At 39.8% G+C, this 26,654-nt stretch overlaps 1 protein-coding gene across 2 annotated transcripts; it reads left to right on the forward strand.

Moving 5' to 3' along the window:
- Window positions 1-321: 321 nt before the first annotated feature.
- On the forward strand, window positions 322-26,441 carry LOC112468197 (zwei Ig domain protein zig-8). 2 transcript variants are annotated; one of them, XM_025037268.1, is made up of 6 exons: window positions 322-2,675; window positions 13,148-13,314; window positions 20,538-20,748; window positions 21,758-21,885; window positions 23,899-24,067; window positions 25,985-26,441. In XM_025037268.1, the coding sequence occupies exons 1-6, from the start codon at window positions 2,630-2,632 to the stop codon at window positions 26,089-26,091; spliced, it is 828 nt and encodes a 275-aa protein (XP_024893036.1). In that variant the 5' UTR covers window positions 322-2,629; the 3' UTR covers window positions 26,092-26,441. The 2 variants fall into 2 exon arrangements, with proteins under 2 accessions (XP_024893036.1, XP_024893037.1); XM_025037269.1 differs by lacking the exon at window positions 322-2,675 and adding an exon at window positions 8,142-8,279.
- The last annotated feature ends 213 nt before the right edge of the window (window positions 26,442-26,654 follow it).

The raw sequence follows: 26,654 nt of genomic DNA on the forward strand, positions 1-26,654 counted from the left end.
AAGAAGTGGAAGAAGATGAGGGAGAAGAAGTAGAAGAAGAAGAAGAAGGAGGCGGAGAGGAGGAAAGGGGGGGATGCGCGCGAGATAGGCAACGGGGGTAAAAGGGTGGCGGCTCGCTCGCGGGGGTGGGGAACCGGTCTGATATACAACCGAGCTATGGGGAGGAAGTCGCGCGCGCGCACACATGCAGGGCACACATACGCAGGTACAGGCACCCACACGGGTGGGTGCAGGTGCACACAGGCGCAGTTCCGCGGGCTGAACGGGGCGGCTGCGTGCTCGACGTCCGAGTGGCGCTCGCGCAATGTAGTCCCTCGGCTATCGTCGACGCGGGAGCATCGCCGTTTCGAAAGAGCCGCGACCTTCTCCCCGTCGCGTCGCGCGCGTCGCGTTCCCCGGTGGTGTTAGGGGGCCGAAGTACGCGCGAGAGGGGCCCGTTCGCGCTCCCGAGGACCTCCGTCGCGGACCCTTTCGTGGAATTGCCAATAGCGATGACATGAAAACGCCGCCCCGCCGACTCCGTCCCCGTGCGATTCTCTGGAATTGACGGAGACGTACGTGCGCATTATCACCTCGCCTCCGGTTCTCGCCCACGTCCGCTCCCGTAGACGATTTTCCGGCCGTTTTCGCGTGCACATCCCGAAACGGCGTAACGACGAGACAGTGACGCGGCGCGTAAATACTCCTGAATCCTTGTGCGGTCCACGATTCCACGATGACGAAGGGATGGTGATGGTACAGTGAAGCAGTGTCTGAAAACAGTATTGGCGCCGCGCCGAGTGGATGATCGTGCCGGAAGATTTCGATTATTCGATCGTGATTGCTGTGAAATCAAAGTGGAGAACGCAGAAGTACATCGGAGCGTCGCTGGACATTCTAGAACTCTGAAAAATTTTGACAACCGTGCGAATATTTCGTTGTTTCGGTTTCGCGGGAGTGGCTAAGTTACCCGTTCAGCAATAAGTCTTTCACTGCCCGCTCGAAAAATTATAATAAATTTGAAAAGAGAGAGAAAGAAACTCTGCCAATCTAAATAAGAAGATCATTGATCACAGATACGTATGCGAATTCCGTCCTGCAGTGCTTTGCCGAACACAAATCTTGAAATCGTGAAACAGATTCCAGCTCCGTGATAGAAGCGTTACCCCTGAAGGACGTCATCGACGGTCTCTCGAGGGTCTGCGTTTAATTGCCGGTGGCGTTAGACGGAAGGGTCGAAACAGACGGCGAGAGAAAAACACGGTGGAAAAAAAGTCACATCTACGGGGAATCGGACGGCTGATGGGGAGATGTTACAGTTAAAAGCTGCTCGTGAAGCGCGTCGTCTCGTGGGTGCTACAACACTGCCATTGTTCGAGCGAGGCTTGTTTACCTAGGCCGCAACACCGACATCGATACACAATTGGAAGGTTGGAAAAAAAATCTGCAACCTGTCTCTCGCCAACGCGCTCAATCGAACGAGGAACATTTTGCGCGGCGGACAGAGAGCGTGAAAGCGAGCGGATTTGTATAGACCAATCGTCGAACGACAGCTAGAAAGGAATAAAGGGAAGAGGAAGCGAGGAAGCGCCTTTCTCTCGTTTGTGTCCGCCGCTATCGGAGCACGTTCGAAGTCGATCCCCTGAGGAAGAGAAATTGCGAGCCCGGAAAAATGCGGCGAGAAGCCGCGCCGCGCGGGGCAAATAACCACGGTGGAATATGATCGATGGAACGTCCAGCGCATCGTGTGGATTGCATTAATAACGACGACCACCGGCCTAATGCATCCTCAGCGATCTTATGGTCGTCGACGTAACGAGAGATACGAAGACGCCGCTTAGTGTCGGATGGAAATGGCATTGATCAATATGGATCGCAGGGGAATAATCGCCGTCGGAAGAGCCGAGTGATAACGGCGATGCGGAGATCGGCCTAAGTAGAGGGGCCGACAACGCGCGGCCAATATAACCAGGTCGAAGTTTATCGCTATCGCGACTGACGTCGACGCGCCGCAATGTAAAGAAACAAGTTTGTTGTTCGCACAATGTAAAAAAAAAAAAAACAAGTTTGTTGTTCGCAGATCGCCAGTGATTCGACAACATTTCTCGATCGGTGTGGACGTGAATAATAAATTACAGATATCGGATTAATTTATTATTGAAGCATCGGTTTTTCGGCGTAGCAGATGCGGCGGTTCGCACGAGATACGCGACTCGCGAAACCACGATACGGTTTCCGCGCTACGCAATTAACGACGTCGCTCCGTAATTGGGAGAATGTGGTATCGTCGTAGAATTGTTTTGTGATAGTGAGGGAATTATCAAGCGGTGGGCTCCGTCGTTTCGTTTAGCGCGATTTTATCGACGAGGGAAAACTAATTGAGACGCCCCCCCGCGTTCTCTAATTTGTGCGACGTTAAAGCGAGAAATTACGACATCCCCATTTCGCGGGTGAGTGGTTGTGCATGGATGTACGGTGGTACGAAAGTGATTCTGTTTCCGAAACGAGAGTACGTGGAATGTCGCGATCGTCGATGCGCGGTGTGTGTTAGTGCATCCACTCCCGTCGCCATTTAGCGCCTCCTGAAAACGACTGCGATGCGTCTGAGATAGTATATCAATATGTGAATGAGCCACGCCGGGGAAAAGCGATGTCTACTTCTCTTCCCACACTTGTCTGTTTTATAATTTGTTTTGGTGAGTACCTTGTGCATATCTATATCGACTACGATAGACGCATATATCGAAGTATTTTTCTGCATCGCGAAAAAGATCTTACATAATTACGCTACGGAAACACGCGTTTTAATAATATAATTATATTAGGCAAATGCTTCGATTTGGACGTGATTTATCTTAGGGTCCTTGTTCGCGTACTCTAAATATTAGCATAACGTTCCCATTATAATATGTACATACGTATATTGCGATTATGCTAATCTAATAGCTTAATGTTTCAAATATTGGGAAAATCCAAGTTCGTAACGGCCGGTAAATCAAACAGATCACGATTCTCGAGCTATCGATGCGTTAATACTCGACGTATTCACGTTAATTGCACGCGCAATTATTGAGGAGCCTAATAACGGCGGTATATTACGTGGCTTTAACTACCGTATATATGCTGTTACGTTACGTTCAAGTCCCAAGCACGTACGTCCCCCCGATTAATATTTCGTGACTCGAAGCAGTCAAGTCACCTGCGCAAAAATAAGAGCTCGTCGACGTGTCTACGTACAACAATCTGCGTATATGTGCGCGATGATCGTAGAAGCTGCCGCCGCGCCGACGAGAATTTTTATGGAAAATTATGTCGGAAGAATATATAACATACACGTTATCAAAATATATTTTGCACCTTTTTAAAAATATATTTTGCACTGCCACACGTAACGAACCTCGCTGAATATTTACAAAATTAGAGAATAGGACAACATATAAAACCGTCATGCAATATGCAACATTCTAATGAGTTTTATGTATTGTAGTCGGTTTCAGCAGCCTAGTGCTTTATGTAGAAATTATAACAGATTTTGTACTTAGGATAAAGGGCAAAAGCCGAATCAATTTGCATAATTGCGTATACCATAAAATTATCGAAACCGACATTATTCCGTCTACTTTTTTGAACATGAGGATTGTATTGATATTTTAATGAATTGCAAACCCATTTATTAATTGCTGTGAGTCATAAGCGTCTTCACTATTTAGTATTTTATATATATTTTTATTTTTTATACCGCGTTTTTTATTTTTACTATCTCCTCAAATGTTTAATGAGTTTTTAATGATACACTGAGGAAAAAATTTTGTTGAATCAACAAAACAATTTTGCTTGGCAACATACAATCTTCCGGTTTTATTAAATCAACAAAACAGTTTTGTTGATTTTTTAATTTATTAATCCAATTATTTATTTTATTGAATTAAGTACACGTCTATTATTTGAACAAAATGAAATAATTGAATTCTGAAAATGGTATCATGCAAAATCATTTTTTTCAAGTTGATGATCAATTTTGTTAACTCAATAAAATAATTTTGTTGAACCAAGAACATTAACGTTTTTAAAAATAATAAATTTATTCAAAGAAATATTTAGTTAATGTCATATTATGTATAATTGATAGTATAAAATATTTAGTTAAAAAGAACAAATCAATATAGTCAACAAACAAAATAGTCAAAAAGAACAAAAGAAGAAAATATTTTGTACAAATATTTTGTTAAGCCAATCAAATTATCTGCTTGGCAACATACAATCTTCCGGTTTTATTAAATCAACAAAATTTTTTTTGAAAAAAATAATTATTTCTCTCAGTGTATTAATCAAATATTTCTTGTCTTAGAAAATTTGTATAGTATGTATTTATTAACGCATTTTATGAGCACATGTGTCCCTACGAGAAACAGACAGATAAAAAGGTCGAGAATTTTCTCGGAAATACGCCAATATTTGACACTCGGCGCAAACGACAAATTTCTCGAACTTTCTCGTGAAAATGTACAAGGCATGGCTTCAAAAAGTTCGCTGATCAGTATACCGCCTATAAAAAAGTAGTTTAAAAAGCGGAGTCTGCGAACTAGGCGCTATTCATTCGTGAACTTTAAATCAAATATCGTCGAGATGAGCGAACAAAAACGTTCGGATAGGCACGTTCGATCAGGATTCGCGTTTGTATTAATTCCCAGCTAAAATAGCTGAATGAACAGCTGCAAATAAAAGTTTCAATAAAATGTATATTAATCACCGGCACGACGTACAATCGCTTTGAGCAGTTAAACTGCAGTTTTCGATTTTATGAAATTCGCGCTCTTCGTTGAAATTTCATCTAGTGAAATTTCCCATTTTACTCGTTTTGCGCGTATAAAATAGCATTTCGCGGGGGTTGTGCGTCGAAACGAAAAAAAAGGAGCATCGACTCTGCAATGACAGCGCGTGCATATTTTAACCGACCTACATGTAGCATGTAGCTTCAATTATAGTGTATGGCGCTTCGCGGCCGTACGTGTATACATGTATATACGTATGCGATAAGTTACTCTTGCCAACACTTAAATAATAGTTGAAGTAAGATGATACTTTGATTAAACTTAAATTATTGCTGCAACGTTCTGTCTAACGTTTTAACGCTTTGCATCAACGCTGTTAAAGATAAAAAATGTATAAACGTAAGGACGATTACGAATTAATTTCAAAGGAAAGTATCATCAGAGTAAAGGTGCGTTGAGTGCGACTTATCGGATTGCATAAGGATCGTCGGTAAAGTTTCGGGAAGACGGAATTACACGCGGATTAGCGTAGGTAGTAATTTTCGTCTTTATCCGCGCGCGTCGCAGAATTCGCTCTGGAAGTTTCTTCGATAAAATCAACGTCGCTGCGAAAACTCTCGCGCGATTTTCCCACGTGTCGCGGGCGTGTATGCGTTTCGCCGAATATGAAATGTGTCACGACAACTCTGTTACACAGCTCGACTAAAGCGTCCGGAGAAGAGAAGAAAGAGACGGGAGGGTATAACTGTGTTTAATGCCATCGCATTCCATATACTTCGCGCATCGCGAAGCAATGTCATTTTTTTTCATCCTCGGCCGTGCACCCGTTCACTCGTTCGTTTTCACACGTAACGGCATAATTAAAAACAACGACGGCGATAAACCATGCATCGTAGTTCGTCGTTAAAATTCAAATTTCAGTTAATTACTGTCGCGCATCGGCCGCGAAAGACGTAACTTTTATTCAACCACGTTGGAATGTAACACGGTATATAATATATATTATCACGCTAAAAAATATACGATATTTTTACGAGAAACATGCGCTTCTAATTTTACCGAAAAAAAATAATGACAGAGACCAAAATATCTCGATTGCGATGACGCATTAACAACTCGCGAGTAACGTAAATTAATTGAATAATTCTTTTCCAATTACATTCGTTCACCACATCATACATATATATATAACGTGCGCGCGACTAATCAAAAATAAATGATTGCGTTTATATTTGTGTTATAATTGATTCGCCGCTCCGACGATTCCTGTCGTCGCGAGAAAGTCGTAACCACGCGTCCGCCGTTCATCACACCTCAGACGTTTATTATCTAACGACTCATTAACAGCCTCTCGCAGCGCTCTCGGCCCGTCATGATTCGCACCGTCGCGCGACGTGTCATTATTAACACTATCAGGGACAGAGAATTATGCGACGCAGACGTATCGACTGTGTTAAAATTTAACGAGCCGTGCTACCGGGACGTCGCGGATTATCGCAACGGCAAAGTCGAGACTCGTAGATATGTGTCGACATGTGTTGATCTTCGCTTCACCATCCGCGAGAAGACGACGCTATACGTGTCAACGTATGTCTTTACGCAATTCACCAACCTTGCGCAATTTACAGCAGACTTTTATGGAGTCGAGGAATTATGCGTTTATCCTACATCCGCCGATATGTCTCTTCATTAGCGGCGATACTAACGAGACGATATTGGCAGCGAGATTCGTCAACGATCGAGGAGAGCAAGTACGTTCGACAAAAATAGGAACGACGTGTGACATCGCTTATTCGCGTTAGTTATTTGCAAGGTAAATAATAGCGCGACGGGAGATTAATGGAAGAATTAAGAGCTTCCTCGCCTGTTTTCGTATGACTGATCGGAAATTAGCGACACTGACAGCCGCCGGATGGCAGAGAGCTTCGCGCGAGGTCACATATATAGGATAGCCGTGCCGAACGCTATTTCCATTTTGCGAAGCATATTGTAGCCGGGAGTAAAAGCAGCATGAAAAGTTTTCGCGATAGTTACTTACTTACGCCCCATCTTCTCCCTATCGAGAGAGTCCCGGGTGTGCGGCGTATATGCCCGATGGAAGACGGAAAGTCTACTAACTTCGAGACGCGCAAGTAGTACATTAGGTAGATGGGTAAACAGGTAGATAGGTATACATGGACCGGGACGTTAGCTATATGGGTAGATAAATGAATGGATATACGAATCGTTCGTTATGGCTCGGAGATTCCCTCCCGTATAAGATCGATATACGAAATCTAGGTGCGCATTGAAGCACAATGGATCTTTATAACGAAGTCAGAAGTACAAATAAGAATGGAGGTCCCAGGACGGGGGACTCATCAAAAATGTAATGAATTCAAACACGAAATTACTCGACTATTTATGAAACTTCTCTTGCAGCTACGAACTGTTTAGCGAATATTTTCTAATTGTTCCGCAAAAGTTTGTTGAAATATGGTCGCGCTTCGAGCTCTGCAAAATTAAATAGAGTTAACAATTATTGTTAACTTTATGATACGACGTTTCACTGTAGAACATTTGTGTGTGAAAGGGTTTCTACTTTATTAAATTGTTCTTTTATGTAAATTTTCAATACTTTTGTATAATTGCAACGTTGCACAATAAAACACAATAAATAACAAAATAAAAACATTGATATTTAGTATGTGTATTTTCAGATTTATGAAATTGGATTGTTAACAGAAATCTTTTTAATTATATTTTTCAATTGTTTTCAAATCATATCTGCAATTTAAAATATGATTCCGTGCCCATTATTATTCCTATTATAACATTTAATAATTTACTTCTTTACACTAACATTAATTGTTATAAAATGACTATAAACACTAGCGCATGCTTAGATAGCTAACAGTGACTTGATTAATCTACTCAGATCTTTAAATAAATGAGCTCACTGCAGCGAATCGATAATCAAATTAATACTAGTCTTTTGGATCTTCCAAACATTTCCGACAGTCTCGACCGATATACCAATGACACAGACACACTCGAAATCAAGCTTTTTGTAATTGCAGTTTGCCTCTTTCGCTCTCTTCTTCCTCTTCTTTCAACCGTCGAAACGTAACCGCTGCCCGCAGAAGCTCGCGCTAGCTGTCCATCGAAAGAAAAAGAAATAAAAAGGGAAATACGAGGTACTCGAGTGCTAGGAAACAAAGTTGGCTTATCCGGCTGCGGGGAAGAAGCCGGATTGCAATGGAGAGACAAGGAACAACGGGAAATAGGATTTTGCGGCCGGCTGGCCAAGCCAACCGTTGTCCTTCAATGTCCGAAAGAATTCACCTCTGAGTTGACGGATGAGTCGCGATAGCGTTGCCCGGGACTTTCTCACGGGACGTTAGAGTATGAAATAATTATAACGGTCGTGTGTAAAACCGACCGACATACTTTACACTATCCTCTTTGGATTGAAGCGACTTTCTACAATTTACGAACAAGCTTCAGCCGACATCGATCTGATGTACCGCAGTGAAGAAAAGATGGAAGGTTACTAATAGATTTATCGGTTACACTGGTACCCACATTTCTATCCAGATAGGGATATCTCTCTCTATTAGTTCACGACTTGAAGTGGTTCCAATTTCGATCAGTTTGCAGTGATATCCTTTTCTCGGTAGTACCGAAACGATTTTGTTGAAATTCCATCAAGGAAGATCGGAAAGACAACGATGATGCGCGCGATGGGCGGATGATCGAACTCGCGCAAAAATCGTTCCTGTGGATTCGAGCGCGAAATTAATTTCCGGCGAAGGATTATGGATAATCCATCGCCTATGATAAACTTGCTTCGCAAACGCGTCTTTATCTTTAGTTATCTCCTCCGTTCAGTATATCTCGAGGGCCGATCAGAGAGAAAGAGAGAGAAAAAAGAGTGTGTGTGTATGTGTGTGTCTAAGTTTACACACAGTATATTTGCGACAGACAGACAGATAGACACGAGCGATTTTGAAGAAATAAAGTTGATTATAGATGAAAAATATTATTTGACAGACTGATCACGAAAATTGAAAAAAATATGCAAAGATTTGAAGATTAAAAAAAGATCGCAAAGATTGGATTAAACAAAAATTCGAGTAATTTACTAATAGAGAAGTCCGGATTTAAAAAAAAATAAATATTAATAAAGTATTCTCTCAGCGAAAACGGGAGCCGGTAAATTGCTACGTAAAATTAAACTATTCTTTCGAATTTTAATAAAGAAAAGCTATAAAGTGACATCCGAAACTGTCGATACGTAACGAAGGGAAAGTCCATGTTCGCGCAGCTCCCAGAACAAAATTAATTTCTGGCATAACAGAACGGCTCTCGGTCGATAATCAGCAGGGAACTTGTTTCAACTCCCTTCCGTTTAAAAGGACCATAAAACCCAATCCACCGACACGGTCGTTCAAATCAGTAGCAAGTCCATTGCGTCAACAACGTAACTCCCTACTAAGGAGATTTTAATCGGATCGCTTTTCACGTGTCGGCGGAAAGTGCACTTAAATCATCTGCATATCTGTGTTCGCTCGCATTAACAATCATAACAATTATCGACAAGATATGCGGAAACGCAGGTGTTTTGTCGCACGAAAAATTGTTATTGCATCGGAATGAAATGTAAAACGTGAAATGTCGTGACTACTTATTATCAGCTATTTCCACATCCGTATAATTTAATTTGCATATGGAACGAAAAATGATTAATAACTTGATATTTCCCTTTTGCGTCCGGTTAATACACGCATTAAATATGCGTATACATATTTAAACATTTTATTTTGAACGCAAAGCGTAATAGCAATCGCGTAAGATTAATTCATATCAACAGTCATTTGTAGTAGTATAAAGGTGGTTTATTTCTCTCATCAAAATAAATTAGTTTTTTGGAACGGGCTGAATATAGGTAAATAATTTGAAAACAGAAAGATTTAATTAAGTATATACAGAATAGACAGCTAGTTGCTAGAAATATCTTATGGGTACAGTTATATAGGTATTCAAAAATATAGACGAGCATAAAAAGAAGATACTACAGTTAAGTAGTTTACGTCTCAATTGAACCAGTCCTAATTGAATACGTCGGCACGGAAATAAATGTCGTCGCTCGAATTGGCGGGCATTCCTCGCTCGGAAATTTCGATGAGAGGCTTTAGCACAGGCTGAACTTTTCTCGCGTGGAACGCGGCGAAAGTTCCTACGGAAGAATTCGGATAGGAAAATTAATTTCGCGAGCGGAAAACGAACGACGTGATGAGGCTCGCGCGAGTGTAGCTTGCTTGCATCGAGCCAGGGGGCCTGTTCGAAGGAACCGAACAGCGAGAGGCCTCGGACTCAATGAGTGGTGGTCTCACGAACCCTATGGTCTAGAACCCGGCTCTCCCGTCACGGAAGTGCTTCTACTAGCGAAAAGTTTTGAAAGGCAATTACGAGGGTTATTTTATGACAATACGCGCGCGCGCGACGTTACGCTACGCGGAAAATCCATTCGTTTCGAAGTTTCGTATTATCCGCAGCGGCACGTCGCGGCACGTCGGCCAGTATTTCGAAAAGTTCGACGAAATTGGAGGTACGAAGAGAAATAGAGTGTGCCGGGGGCGATTATGCTTAATCCCGTCATCGATGAAGTTTGATATTACGCGCACGTCTACGTCGCCTTTAAACTTCATGGCGCTTACGGGCCCGAAAGCTATTCTCTCGTTAAAGTCTCGGAGATTAACCGTTGTTTTGCGGCGATGTTAAAAACGTGAAGAATACGTCAGTTTTATCGCGCGAGTGTAATTTTAAAAGAAGAGTGGAAAAAAGAACATTGATTGTGATAAAAAAATGAGCAAATATAATTATAATTTCTATTCTATTTTTTAAATGTATTTATCTGCTCTTTATACAAATATGTTCAAGATTTCAGTGTCTTTAAATATTTCTCAATTGTTACAAGTTTATAAAAGATTAAAATTAATCTCGGTATGCATTTTTTACTCTAGAGCTTGAATAATACATTTCTGCAACTTGAATCACGCCTAAAACCAGCCTAATTAAATTATGATAATTCCAAGGATCTCTTCTGTGGTTAAATATTCGCTGACAATATGTGGTGAGGAAGTAGAGCAAGTATCTCCATCCCGGTTGAAATCAACTCTGAGCAACGAGCGAGAGTACATGCAATTCCGCACTAATCGCGAACTCGCCCTAAACATCGCGCAGTCGGAAATTCGCGGCATACGGCTGTCTGGCTTTGTGAAGCACTTGACGAAATATAATTCGCAACTGAGAAAGTGCTTGCCCGTACACAGCTGATCCGGAAGTGCAATTCCGGAGTTGGCGATAGTTCGTGCGTACGCTCCAGGTATTTGTGCCGCCAGTTGCCTCGTGTATTTCCTTCGTCTTAATCAAGAATCGCGAATTCGAGTGTAAGAATGCGGATTACGTGCGAAACGGATGAATTATTGTCAACTCCGGAGAGAACAGTTGCATTAGTTATCTCGAAATGGCGCGCAACAGCACCGGTACTTGCAATTTAAGTTGTGCCAAAGATTTATGTCCATTCCTTCTTTCATATTTTTCTCCAGAAAAATATACTTTTGCATATAACGTAACGCATAAATTAATAATGTAAATGTTTGTTTATTTAAAAAATATACGGCACAAGTATTTCACTGGGACGCATTTGGGGTACATTTATCAAAGTGGTAGAAAGATGTTTAATTAAATTGTATTTAATCACAAATTGCACGTTTCATACAAAAGATATAACACTGCATTGTTTTAAAATTATAGTATATGAAGCTAATAAAAACTTAATAAGAGAAATTATATGAATATTTGGCTCGAAATACTGGCTGTAATTTAATGATAATATACCTATAATATGAAGAGTGATCTCCCAACTAAATATTTACATTGCGCTGATAAAATTGCGCTATATATATTATTTAATGATAATATTCCTTTGTAACCGAAAATTACAGCGAAACAGTCACATGGACCAGATGTGTGCCATTTCCGCGTTTATTATTTTGCAAATAATGTTCGTCGATTTTTGTGTCACAACAAAGCCAGCTGTGTGTTGAAAAGTGAATTCAATCAAAGACTGCCGTTACTAGTTAACGAAATCCAACGTGAAAACGATAACTGTGGAAACTAGGACTACTTTTGAAATATGTTACGAGTTTTTTATTTTTTTCCAACGAAAATTTTGCAATCCGTATTTTATTCAAGATTTATTTTTTCGAAACGAAAGTTTTCAATGCAGAAAAATAAAGCTCAGTTAGAAAAGAGACACATTGAATTAATATGAAAAAAAAAAACAAGTCGCACGTTTCAAAAGAAACTGTATCGCGCTGCAGCGAAATATTTTTTAAATATCGAGAATTTTGGATACGTCCGCAATGACGGTTTAAAAAAAAAGACGGTTTAAAAAAGTTTTAGCGTACGATCGATATTGCAGTTAATATCTTAATCTGATGCTTAAAGCGCGTGCTTCGCGTACAACTATTAATAAATCCGCCACTGTGTTTCCCACCTCGCGCGCGCGGCGGTCTCCTCCGTAGAATTAATTTATTTCAATAGGATAATCTTTCCGTACATTCTGTGTAACGTTCACGAGATACGCGAGAAAAAATATCTCTCGAATAGCACGCGCGATAAGCTTAGCAGCTAGTAAATGCACAGTATGCGTGTGTGCACGGTAACGCGCAGATTTCAGGGGAAATCCGGCCGTAACGTCGCGCTGCCGTCACGAAAAGGAACGTTACCGTCACGTCAAGATATAATGTGATGTATTTAAATAGGTCCGTTCGCGAACGTACTGCCACGCGAACTTTCACGTGCGCGAACTGACGTGACGCGACAATCCGTGACGTTGATGCTACGTACGATCTTCGATGTGACGCGAACGGGTTAACGGGCTGATGCCCCGGAGTTTCTCGGCCTGTAACGCCCGTTTCGAGAGATTCAAGTGGCCTCGCGCGAAAATGCAATACATCGTAAATCCGCCGGGCGCCGAGAGTTGGCGGACGCTCAAAACATTCCATAGACGCCGACTTCGAGCGTACGGAACATTTCGGGCGCGCGGACGTGCCGTAAAAAATTATGGGACATTTATTCCGTTGCTAGTTTGGCAATCTGGGGGTGACCGCGTTAAAAATGGGATAGAAAATGACGGCGCGTTATTCTTGTCATTCGACCATATTAATCAAGAACGAGAAGTAACGCTGTGCAAGATTGATCTCATAATCTCGTCATCAGGGAATCTTATTTTTAACTGCAAATCACATCAGATGAATCTGTTCTCCGCGCAATCTTAAATTTTCTGTCGATAATGGTTTCCTCCCGAGGGATCGGCATTAATCGTATGTGGGCACGTTTGCTTTCAGGTGGTATAGCGTCATGTCTACGAAACTTTCGGACCGATTTCCTGGAGGAATGGCCGACGCCGGGCACCGGGCCTCACTTCGACATCTCTATGCAATCAAACTTCACCGGTCTGGTGGGGAAAACGGTGCATCTCGTGTGCAAGGTGAAGAACTTGGGAAATCGAACGGTGAGCCATCGGAAAATCCATCGTCTGGTTCGTGACCAGAGGCGCTATATCTTAAGCGGACAGCGCGCTGGTCAGCTACCCCACGTCGCTGTTGAATAATTTAAGGGTAGGGCCGCACGAACGACCTTGCGACCCTTCCTCGCGATCGTAGCGGATACTTTAACGGCGCGTCACGTCGCCAGATTCGCCCGCTCGCTCGCCACCAAAGAGACCCGTTAAACGACTTTCTAATCGATCGATGGTCCACGAATGGAAAGTTGGAAGTGTCATCCGAGTCGTACGAAAAGTGTCAGTAAAAAAGTAACAAGCGCGAATTACTGTGATAAAATACAAGGAGCTAATTATTCTTAAAAGGGTACTTTGGCGAGAGAATCACGATATACCTCGTGCCATTGCGTTTTATTAAGATTTTAGAGCATTTAACTGGTCGAAATTGATCGTGAATATTAATTTAATCCACGTGTAAAATTTATATTATCGAGTTTTTTCTTTCACAATTTTTATTCTTTATTGTTATAATTACAACTCGGTATAATTACAACGATGGCGATCATGCGCGCAACGCGAACAAGTGCAGCTCTATGGGGACACGCTTCGCTTATGAAATATAAAATCGCTGTTCTTACACGGTGAAGTCCGTGGCGCGGTTCGTCCAACGTAAATGGGGCTATTAAATAAACATTACTGTTCCTTCATCGTGCACGGAGCCGGCGCGCGGCGTCTCATGAAAAAGGCAGCCGATGTTAGCGTTTATGTTCCTGCATTATTAACCGCTCTTCTTATACAGTGAGTGGAAGCATTCTTTTTGTGTATCGAGCGTCGATGAATTATGTCGCTTTGAAAATTCCTCTCCTGCAATTATAGAACTACCGGTTTTATAACTGTTCTATAGACTGTTCTGTAACTGAAAATATCTTAACATTTGATCGTATCGTCACGTCACTTTTAATTGAGACATTACTTCTTTAGCACATTGTTTTTCCACATTTGCATTTAAACTTGCCGAATAAATGTATTGAGAATGAAGAATGAAGAATTAGCGATTGATCGCATAAGTACGAGATAGCATGACTACACACGATCAACCGATCGTAATTTCTTTAAGAACGCCGCTCTGCCACGAAACTGGTTTCGCATATATCGATAGTCTTTGCGCTTCTGTAACCACATATTTATTACGTTTAAATTTCAGGTTTGCGTGTACTCGTGATAAAACTTGGGTAATTTCCAAAGAACTACTCCGTTGCATTTTCTTCTTCCTGGAAATCAAATGTCCCGCTGATAGCTTCCGTTTTAGAGCTGATCGTTTGGTATCGCGATTGTAACAGATGCATGACGCTTAATTTCATTGAACCGAATCAAACACTTCTGTTTTCATTACTCGCCGCGGTGTATCGAAGCCGAAGTGTTTATTCTTATTTCAAACGAAGCAGAATACGAGTGCGTCGGAACATTCGTCATTCGAGTTTGCAAGAGTTCCGTTGCAACGCCCTTTTAATCCGTTCTTTCGAGCTTACTTCGTTGACATGATATCATCGGATCCGCCGATGATATATGACGCTGCTATCATAAGCGCGATGGAAGATCAATCGACGCAGCTTGCTAACGCGAAGGTGCATCATTACCGGCTGTTTGCTCGGACCAACTAAGAAGCTACTGCAAATACATGTTAGATGATAATGGTCGTCTTCATTAGCAGACATCGTAATCCGTTCAGGTTAGCTTGAAATCGGCTTTCTTTCGCGAAAGATAGATCATGCAGTCCATCTTGACTACAATCTCCGCTGTTTCGATGGAATATAATGGTATTTAAAACTTTAATAGTAAGGACTTAATAGTTTAACATGAAATAGTATTATAAGGATTTATTTCATATTAATAATATAATAATAATATAATAATTAATATTAAAGATTAATTTTATATTAATCTGGAGTAGTATTGTGTTCTTCTTTTTTCAGTCTAATATTTAAATTTAAATCGTTTTCAATAATACATTTCGACAGTAATTTCGACATAAAAATATTTATTTGATATCTCAATATTTTTGCATTATTTGATGTTCTATCGCGATATTTTATTTTACATGAATAAAAATGGAATATTAAATATCCTGACGAATTCTCATTCAATTATTATTATTGCTGCGTATCGTATGCTACAATTTATGGTTCGTACATTGTATAGATAAACTCGTTGCCTCCTGAACTGATATCCCAGCGACATCATAACAGCATAGCGAATCATTGACCGCGTGATTATCTTTTGCATTTCCAGATATCCATTTTGCGGCCTTCCGATAATAATTGGTGATCGCGCAGTTTATTCATTGCGCAAACATGAGAACGGTTCGTAAACGCGCTCACGCATCGAAAACGCATCGGCTTAAATCTCCACAATGGATCGTTGATTAACGGCAGATTCGACGAATGATATAAAAACTTGATAAACGAAGTGTAATCGTAAACACGGACTACGGGTTTCGCGTTTATGCATGCCGTTCGATGGTTCCACCGATATTCCCGTAATAATTATAATTTATATGAATATTAATGATTTATGAATGAAGTCTCTCCTCTGATTCCCTCGTCACGGATTTTTGAATCGTGCACAATTACTTACGTGCTGTCAACGCGTGGCTCTGATTGCGAAATTAAATCGAATGAAATGTGTTTTGGATGCCCAATTTGTTCCAATGGCAATGGGTGTCGACGACATCGATATGCTATAGGTATAGAATAGTGGATAAATACTTGGAAATACTACTCCAACAAGAACCGCGGTTGTAGTAATTAACAAAACAAGCCATAAAAAGATATATACATATGTTTTTAAGGGAGAGTTTAAAGTTTTTGTAGGAAAAAACTAGAAAATATTTGCTTTACATCGACCGGTAAAATGTACGCTTTAAACGAATGATAAAAACGCTTTGTTTGCTGTTTACTTATTTGACTGTTGGTGATGGAAGTGAATGATAACTGCGCTCTAATTTTAATTTTAATTTAAAAAAGGTATGAGTTAAGTTAGTTTTTTCGAGATGGGGTTGCAAAGAGGGAGAGGAGCGGAACCTCTCCCTCGCCCAAGCATTTACTTTAATATACAAAGATCTTTCTTATCGTCCGATTAATAAAAAAGAACTATGTAAAAATTAATATGTCAAAGAAAAGTTTCACAATTTATTCATCAGTTGATACGGGATTAACTAACGGATACAAAAAAGCCATGTTATTCTAGGCCATATAATCTTCTCTCTCTCTATTATATTTATAAATTTATTTTTTTCTACTTTTTTTTTACAAAAACCTTAAGCCCCTATTCCCCCCAAAACTTGTGCATGTTTCTTCTTATAGCTTGTTTTGTTAATTACTACAAAAAACTGCGGTTCTTGGTGGAATTGTATTTCCAAACATTTACCAAATCGTGAAATATAGACGCAACTTTTCGGAGCGTTAAGTTAATAATTATAATTATTATAAATAGAAACTCACACTCTGGCACAATAACAAGCAAACGAAGAGCTTTTAAAAAGACACAGGTGCCTTTTATACTTATTCAACGCAATATAAGCCGCTTTGAAAAATTGACATTATTTCTGAACAAGATTATTCCGCACGATCCCTTGACAGTTAAGTCCCCTGAGCTTTATGCGTTGCCGTATGGATCCCAACCCTGGAATTTTATCGCTCAAGATGCGCGTCGTTGCGCGCTTTTACTTCGTTTCAGTCGCGCTAAGCTAAATTACTGCTGTCAGTACGTTCTGGATGAAGTTTTTGCTTGTTTCCTGAAATAAAAGCTACGCTGCGCTACAAAGCACTCAAGATTATTAGAAAGCGCGCCTTGTTGCTCTTCTTGTTGCTCTGTACGAAGATCGACGTATATACCTTATATCGTAAACGTTTCGGTCAATCATAGTCTTCTCTTTTATTTCAAAAGAACCCGTGATTGGTGAGAGGTATCCGATTAAACAAAGAGAGCACATTTGCACAGTATTTTGTGTGATTATCGGCTTTAAAGTTTACTGCACGTTAATATTGTAAATACGTAAACCATTTATTCTGGGCCAATTTCAAGCGTTATCACATTATTAAATTATTATTGTCATATATTAAAATATTAAATTAATGTAACGTGTATACGCTACAACGGATAATAACCATTTATTAGTAACGAGACAGTTGATATATATATATGTATGAATGATTGGAAAACTGGTGTATCCGATATATATTCGGTGAAAACACACGAAGACATTTCCCCAAATACGCAAAAGCGGGATCTTTCAAAATACACATAATTCTTATACTGCAATATTGAGCATTCGAGCCGCATAATGCACGGTCGTATTTTCGCTCTCCGTTATCGTAAAGTCCTATATAAGCATGCAGCGCGGTGAATATAGTATCGTGCCACCATTGCCAACCGGAGGCTTCGGTTGAATTTCGCCAAACAATGCAGCGATTAATGCCAATGACACATACGCGTCATCTGGAGTACGCGGGGTGCTCGCGCAAGTGTCGGGGATTCGGTGCTGAGATAGGACAATGCGAAATCTCCATCGTGACATCATATCTGCATCCCGATGCAATCCCGTATAGGCGAATCCAGAAACGTGATTCAACCACGTTCTCGTGGCTTTTAAATCCTTTATCACTTCGATGCGAAACTGATATGTGAGTTATAAATGTGATATCGCATGTGATAATAATATGTATACACATAAATGTGATATGTATACACAGACGAGATATTCTCGACTGGATAAATTGTGTACTATCTACTGAAAATTATATTTGTACTTTTATGCTGCAGTATACTACACACAGTTCTAATTTTTAATTCCAATTAAATATTTTATTTTATAATTCTTGTTAGTAGGAAAAAAGCTTTTGTTTTGCCGTAAAATATTCATAGCTTTCAATTTTGTATAAAGCGTTTGACTCTATTGCGTCGCTCGAGTTAGAAAATGTAATCCTTCAATTTTGCAAAAGCCACGCTTTAAAGCTGCAGACGGAGAATTCAGCTGAATCCATGCAGGTACAGCGAGACGATCGCGAAAACCGAAAACCCTCGCAGCGCCCGAATCTGTAGGATCGATTTCAATAGCCGGCTACCAAAAGCCGATTTTGCATTCGCACGGCGTGTTAGAGGTGCGCGCGGCGCACGACAGTTGCGACGCCTCTGTTTTCCACCCGTTCTTCAGCGCCAGCAACCCCATCGCTTCGTCAGGATAGATAGATTTTGTTTGGCTTTCAGCCGGCAACGCTAATGCCAATAACACGGCCGTGTCATCTCGAGAGCTCCAGCTGGCGCAGGTGCCGGATGCAGTAGGACGAACCAGGACAAAACGAATCTCTCCATGGCAACGTCACTCCCGTCGAGAGGACGTCAACCCGCGCGCGTTCGGTTAATACATCGAAGTTCCCGGAAAACGATCCGAAAAGCGCGGTGTACGCTCAGCCTGTTCGATCACGCCAAATACTTTCTCTTCTACCGCAATAGAAAAAAATTCACTTTTCCAAACTTTATCATGGAATACTATGAAACTAGAGAAAGGTTTTCAATTACGTGTACATTTTTGGATTTATTTTACCCAGGAACGCATCGGAAATATGTCGTTTTTTTATAGCTTGATGAAATTTTCATCCGTTTCGATGAATTATTCGTACGGATCTTGAAATGCCCATCTTTCAAGTGACAAAAAATTTTCGCGCAAGCAAAATTTAATATCACCAATATATATGTATAAGCATTATCCCCTCAATCATAAGAGATAAAATAAGAAAAAAAAATACGAAAAAAAAATGAGATTTCATCGTTGGCTTTCATCGCTTTTAGCTTGATCAATTTCACCCGTATGGAGGAAATTTCATATCCGGAATTAAAAGGACAGAAGTTAATTATTTTGCTAGTGTTTATTTGATATATATTTTATGAGCCACGGTAGAGCAACAAATTTCAATCAAATTTCAATAATTTATTAATCTTTTCACTGATACGTAACATCATTACGCCTATATGCATTTTCAAAAACTTCGTCAAATTAAAAATTAATGAGCGATAATAAGAGATATCCAAGCACTCGTTTGTGCAATAATTACTTTATGTATACAACGAGCAAAATTATTTATGTTTTTAATTTCATAAAACTGCGATATCTCTCGTTGAATCAATTCGTGTTTGAGTCGGTGAAAACTTTCTGACTTTTTAAACCGTTGGATGGAATATCAATAACGAATAAAACAAATTATTTCGCGAGTATCGGTCATTACGCGGTTTTCACCAATTTCCAGAGTTAATTAGGGTCAATCGAATGTAAATGTTACTTCGGAGAATGCAATCGATGAAACTGCATCAACGATCTAATAAGTTCGTCTGCGTTTTTTGCGTGCCGACGCGATAAAATTAGTAAATATTATTAAGTGCGCTGAAACTTCGATGAGACTTATGTGCATTTAACTTGAAATATCTGCAGGTTCGGTCAAATCGTTTAAATGAGTAAAAATTTAACAGCAGTTGAGCGACGGTATTAAACAAACAATAAATAAGCTTTCGATTTATTTATTAAACGATATATTATGCAAACCGCAGGCAACGCCATAGGATAGATAAATATATCGTAGGGCAGTAACGCGCCTGATATTGACAGTCCAGCTATGCATGTAGGTATATAATATTATTTCCTCACATGGCCGTGGCCTATATACATACACGTGCTTTGATCGCTGATAACGTGAAATCCGTGCATCTTGAAGCGCGTATTTTATATTTAGAGTAATCAGTTTTATTTCTCTAATTTTATATTATATTTTTGTGAATGTACATGTATCTTAAATATCTTAATTGAACTGTTTATAAGGCAATGCATTTTATATAGCTGCCTTATCATTAATAACAAGTGTCACGGGAATTAATTATTATTAATTATTATTATTAATTTAAGTATGGGATAACATGTCAATCGCACATGGAAGATGATGTATTAGTATTATATTTATTAGTCAAATTTAAAATATCCTTGTTAATTTAATAGCATGAAACACATATACGTCATGCTCTTGTTTTAATAAAATGTTATTTGTTTCACTAATACTCTTATTGAATTAACAAAATTATTCTCAATTAGACTTAAATCTGTTAATGTAACATCATGCAATAACTTTTTCCGTGCACAGAAAAAGAGTAAGTGGTATACTGAGAATGACGGATAATATCTTTTCTTTTAGGTTTCCTGGGTGAGGCACCGAGACATACATCTGTTAACGGTTGGTCGTTACACTTATACCAGCGATCAACGTTTCGAGGCACTACACTCTCCTCATACGGAGGACTGGACCTTGAGGATACGATATCCTCAGCGTAAGGATTCCGGGATTTACGAGTGCCAAATATCTACGACCCCGCCCATCGGCCACCCCGTGTATCTAACGATAGTCGGTGAGTAAATATTTAATTCCATGTAATATTAATTTTTTACTTCCCCGAAAGTGGAGGAAGAAGTGGAAATCTGGAAGAGTGACTTGTACGTCCAATACCCAATGGATATCGTGTACACTAGCTAATCTATCTTATTTGCAAAACTCTCGAATTTCTAATTTCCTTCAAGTTTTCACTTCAGCGACAAAACTTCAAAGTCGTACTTCATTGAGAGGCGTATTTATTTGGAGCGATATAAATTTCCTAGTAACATCACGAGTTTGACTCAAACGTTCCGCTGGATGCAATATAACTTCAAAAGTTTTCTGCTAGTTTGAAGAAAGTGCAGAACTGTCAACTGAACCTCCTGTAGTTGGTTTGCGTATAATATAAACATCGTTTAATTAACTGCTACAGAGAAGAGCAGTCTCTATTCATAATTAGTCCTGGAGTTTAGAAAGCATATATGTAATACGGAATTTCTAATCTTTTTTTTATATCCTTTTCATAGAGGCTAAATAAATGGAATCGAAATTCTTGCTCTCCAATTTTTCCTACGTGAAAATTTAATCGGAAAGCAATGCGCTTTATGTCTTATATCTTAAAATTTGCTGACTAATTTCTGAATATTAAATTAACATTTAAAAAATGTATTTTGTTAAATTGCGATATAATAGCGTGATAAGAAATATCTACTAGATATACGTAAAAGAACGGTGATGCGCTTCACACATTTATATTCAAGTAAAGAGCGTGTGTGAGATCGTATATCTTTGAAGATATCTCGTTAATGACCGCCTTGGTACTTTAAGCAGGCCGTCCAGGCAAAGAGAGGATCTTATCGACACGACTTGACCCAAAAGCTCGCTCTACGATGGGCTCGATTCAGAATTGAGTGTCGAGCGATAAAAATATTGAACATAATAAAAATATACGACGAAAATTATATCACCGTATTATTTAATCGATCTACTCAATAACGACCGTCAGGTAATTACAACAGACTCAAATTGATGGTTCTTTGTTTTAGAGCCGGTAACCATTATAATCGGAGCGCCAGACCTCTTCGTCAATAAGGGCAGCACCATCAATCTGACGTGTGTCGTTAAATACGCCCCCGAACCACCCCCGGCGATGACCTGGAGTCACAATTCGGAGGTGAGTGTTGCTTCCGCAAATAAATCACTGAGAGATAACAGATTTCTACGCGTAAAAGCGAGAAATCTTTGAACTTTTTAACGATTCTGAGTTTTAAGTTTGGTCGTAGCAAAACTTTTAATAGGATTTAATTAAAATTTCGATTTAAAAAATTGAGACTCTAATGTTACAATTTGATTCTAATTATTCTTTTGCACATCTCGTTTATACAAAATAGATAAATTATAACAAGTTCTATAGAATCTGTTTCTATAGAATCTGTCCTTGTGTATTAGTTTTATAATTTTTGCACAGTGATCTTCCAGACCGGAATTCCCGACTGTGTGGCTCGGTGTTCCATCTCCGATTTTCCGAGACCGCAATTTATCTACGCGACGAGTCGCATAACGACGCTCTTTGCCGCGTCAGGCAACAACAGGCACGCATGATTAATACGGTCTGTCGACGCGTATTTTCTTTGCGATGGGAAAATGCATTTTGTGCTTTTAATGCCATTTTGCGCAACAAAAGTTATTGTAAACGCGCATTTCACGGGGCACAAAGAGCGCACTACACCGCGGAACCCATTAATATTGACGAACTCGTTAGAATAATTTTGCGACGTAACGTTCGCGCGGCGTCGCGCCGCGTTTTATTCACGATGACGAGATAATTTTAAATTCCCCTCTGCGGGCCGATATTTGTAATTCCGCGTTTGGTATCGGCCGAGCGGAAATTATTCCGCGCGCGTTAATGAGACGCCCGTACGTGTACGCGCGGTTTGTAGTAAAAACTGTAGCGAGCGATCGATAGAAAAAAAAAAATAGGAGAGAGACATTAATTTCTCGGCTGATTGCCGATACATCGGCATGCCATCGGTCGCCGGAGATACGCGCCACACTCGCTCCGGCTACGTGCTTTTTACTAGAATAAAACAGCAGGTAACGCAATTTTCGCAAGATACTATCACGCACATTGATCAAAGTAAAATACGAAATGAAAGACTGGCCGCTCGCGTGGCAGCCAAGGAACGAAATTATTTTCCGATTAATTCTTCGCGGCGCTTTCAATTCGCGGACAATTATTTATCCCCGCAACGCGAGATACACACGCGGCGAAACGAATTCTACTATAGTATGGTACGAGTTAAGTCTTTTTTTTATATGGAAAAGAGAGAAATGGAAAGCACTGGAAGAAAAGCGAAAAAGGAAAGACGAAGGATATTTTTCCATTCTATCGGGAGTGCCGTACGGGGCGTGCCGTTACGCGTGTCTATCCTCAAAGAGAATACGAAAGAAATGTATATACCTTTCTTGCTATTCTTTACCTCGTACCGCGCAGGGAGTTCTGCCTTTTATCTTCCGCCAAAGGGGCGTCATTGCGTTGTCGGGAAAAGCGGGGATTCCAGGGAAAAGTAAGGAAACAGGCGCGCGCGAGCGTTAAAAGGGGACGATTGCAGGTGAGACGCATACGGCGCGGGCGCCTACATGTTCGATATTAGGCGACGCGAATCAAAAGAGGAGTTAGCTTTTATTTTCGGTATTACCAGACTTCCCCGAAGCTATCATTTCGCGGAGCTTATTGTTAGTTCCTGAGAAACTTACAATAGTGTAGTTGAGACAGGTACCATCTCATTCTCAGCATCTAATCATGACACAGAGAAAGCTTCAGCTATCAATTTAATTTCTTAGACAGTTCTTTATCAGTAATTTTTTAAGTAAACTTTTATTTCTAGGAAGAATTTAGTTTTGAGAAAAATAGAGAGAAAGAGAGGTGAAATATATGTAAGTAAACTGTAACTCCAAATTAATAGATTCTTTATTAATAATTTAATCACATAATCATTTTGTATTGAATAATGTTATTATTGCCGAGCATTTTCGATTATATTACATATGTAAATTTAATGTCCTCCCATTATTATATAGCGTTCGTAGATACGTATATCTGCGTTCTGTTTTCAAATTAATCGTGAATATATCATGCATGTAATTTCATCGTTTGAAAAAATATACGGGTTGTAATTCTGTCCAGGTTATCAATTTCGATTCGCCACGTGGCGGTATCAGTCTGGTCACTGAAAAGGGGCCCGAGACAACGAGTCGTTTGATGATCCAGAAAGCTGTACCGAGCGACTCCGGGATCTATCGGTGCGAGCCGAGCAACGCGAATCCCAGCAGCATAAAGGTGCACGTTGTTAACGGTAAGCTGAAATTGTCTACGTGTGTACACCTGTACAGATTCACTGTAAAACAATTATTTCGATGAATCTTTATTTGCACTCTGCGACCCGTTTTCTTTTTCAATTTTTTCATGATCCGCCGACGCGAAACTTATTTTTTTTTTTTAAGCTTTCTGATCAACATTTTGCGGTTTACCGATAAATTGGAAAAAATTCGAGCTCCAATCGGCTTTACCGCAATTACAATGAAATGAGAGAAATGACGTTCGCGGTACATCTCACGACGAAAGAACTCGTGAAGTAACGTTGATTGACTTTTCTGTAAATATTGCAAGCTCCGAATTTATCCGGCAAGTCGCGCGTTAAACCTGAAATCGATGGTTACGGCCAGTCGATTGCTCGGACGCGAAACATCGCGAATAGATCTCCACGTGCAGTCGCGAATTTCAAAATCTTGTTTTTTTCTCGTTTCTCTCTTTCTCTCTCTCTCGTCGAACGTGCACTCGATGCGTCGCCATCGCATTCGCGATGACAAAGCAATGACAGAATCTGATTTTCGCGCGGAATCTCACGCAATTTTCGAATGCGTCCGGTTACGAGCGAAATAAAATCAAACGAAAGCGGATTGTTTCGTCCGTTCTGAAAGAAGATGCTTTTTTCCGTTTTGTTCGTAACTCGATATATTTTTGAAGCCGGCGGAATTTACGAGTTTTGCCTCTCACGCTGCAAGCAATCAAGTCGCGCGATGCGACTTTACGTAAAGCTTACAAGTTGATTGCGCGAATTGTTTCATCTCTGAATATTACACCTTTATCTTCGCGATTCTAATGCATCAGTTTGTTTAAGAAAATTTAAAATACAAAAAATGCTTAACAAAAATTTACGATGAACTGAAGAGATGTTAAGCATTATTTTAGACTTTGAAAAACAGTGATAATTACAGACAAATGATGAAATTTTGCAGTATTTACCAATTATGAAGATTCGTCCGTAATTGTCTCTCCTAATCCATAATGCATGATGAATGGATCAATGCACACGTAATCAAATAGCCGATATATATTAATTATAAATTTGAAGCGTGTTGGTTAGAACAACAGCTGACAGTTTGGTCAGAATGAAACGGTCCATCCATGTGCACCGATACATAAACAAAGGATGATATGTTATCGTCATCATGTGTGTGTCAGCATCATTTATCTGCGATATTGCTCTTGCATCCGCCACGCATACTCTTTTTTTTCCCCCAAATTTCAGCACAACGCATATTCCTATCTGAATATTTCTGCTTGTAACAATATTTACTTGTTCCTGGGCAAAAAGCAGAACAAACCGTGTACACGATGTACATATGTAAAGTTTCGCGTTAATGTTCATTTGTTACCACCTTGTCCTCCCTTTCTGTCCGCGTAATTTACCAGAAAGCGTTTAAACTCGTTTTGCATCGGCAACTTCAATTTAGCCTGTCGTCTAAACTGATTAAACGTTCGGTGCATTATTAGTTTCCGACTTGCGAGGAATCTGTATCGGTTTTCGATTGAGTTGGTATTTGCTAATTTCTGGGATACACGGAGGGACAGGGAGGGATAATTACTTAAAGTTTTATATAACAATGGCACAAGATTAGCGGTACGTGCGGAGTCCGCGTTCACAAAACTCCGAGATGACATGCAAATAAAATTCTGGGGCAAAAAATAAAAACTCTAGTGTACGAGACGTATACTTTTTTTTTTTTTTTTTTTTTTTTACATTTTATAATTATTTTCCATCCGCTTAATTTATCTCAATTTAAAAACTGCAGAGCGCTGAGAGACATGAATAATATAATAGGTCTTGAATACCTTTTAGCACGCATGATAAAATCATACATAATCGTATAATCCGTTCGTAATCCATTCGTAGATAGCCGTGTCGAATCGATGAACATTTCTGTTGCAGAGGAACATCCAGCCGCGATGCATCATGGGGACGGTAGCTCGTCGTACACCGAGACACGGCCGATTTGTTTTATAATTTTAGTAATAGCTAATATAATGTTTATATAAGGCGAGAAGTACGGAAAATACACTTTACCCCGACACACACGATGAAACGAGAAGCGCGATCGCCGAGAATCGCGGGCTGCCTATTTAACGTCGTTAAACGTTTCTTGGATAAAATATTTGTGCAGGGTAAAACCGAACATTACCATTTACATTTTAAAAGAAAAGAAAAAAAAACGAAACTTCCGTGACCAAAAGAATTTTCAGATATCAGCACGGCACAATAATCGGTAAGAGCGTAGTATTTTGTTAACATATATCATCAAGAACAAATAACTTACGACGTCAAAATTTATTGTATTATTTGTAAATAAATTTATTGTATGTACATATCAATAAAACGATTGTCTTTATCTGGATCGTCTGGTTATTGCAGGCGTTATTGAGACTTGCGTCGAGCCGTCCGCGTCGTAAATCTTCTGCCAAGGTGAGGTCTGATTTAGAATCGACATGCTGAAACAAGTAATGACTTTACATTAATTTAGAGATTTCCGATAATAATTTTTAAATTTTCTACTTTCTTGGATTACAATATATGTAGCTGGGTAAGTAGATCTTTCCTGATG

This window comes from Temnothorax curvispinosus, unplaced genomic scaffold (genome assembly GCF_003070985.1).
Source record: "Temnothorax curvispinosus isolate PA1 unplaced genomic scaffold, ASM307098v1 QBEX01018224.1, whole genome shotgun sequence".
NCBI lineage: Eukaryota > Metazoa > Arthropoda > Insecta > Hymenoptera > Formicidae > Temnothorax > Temnothorax curvispinosus.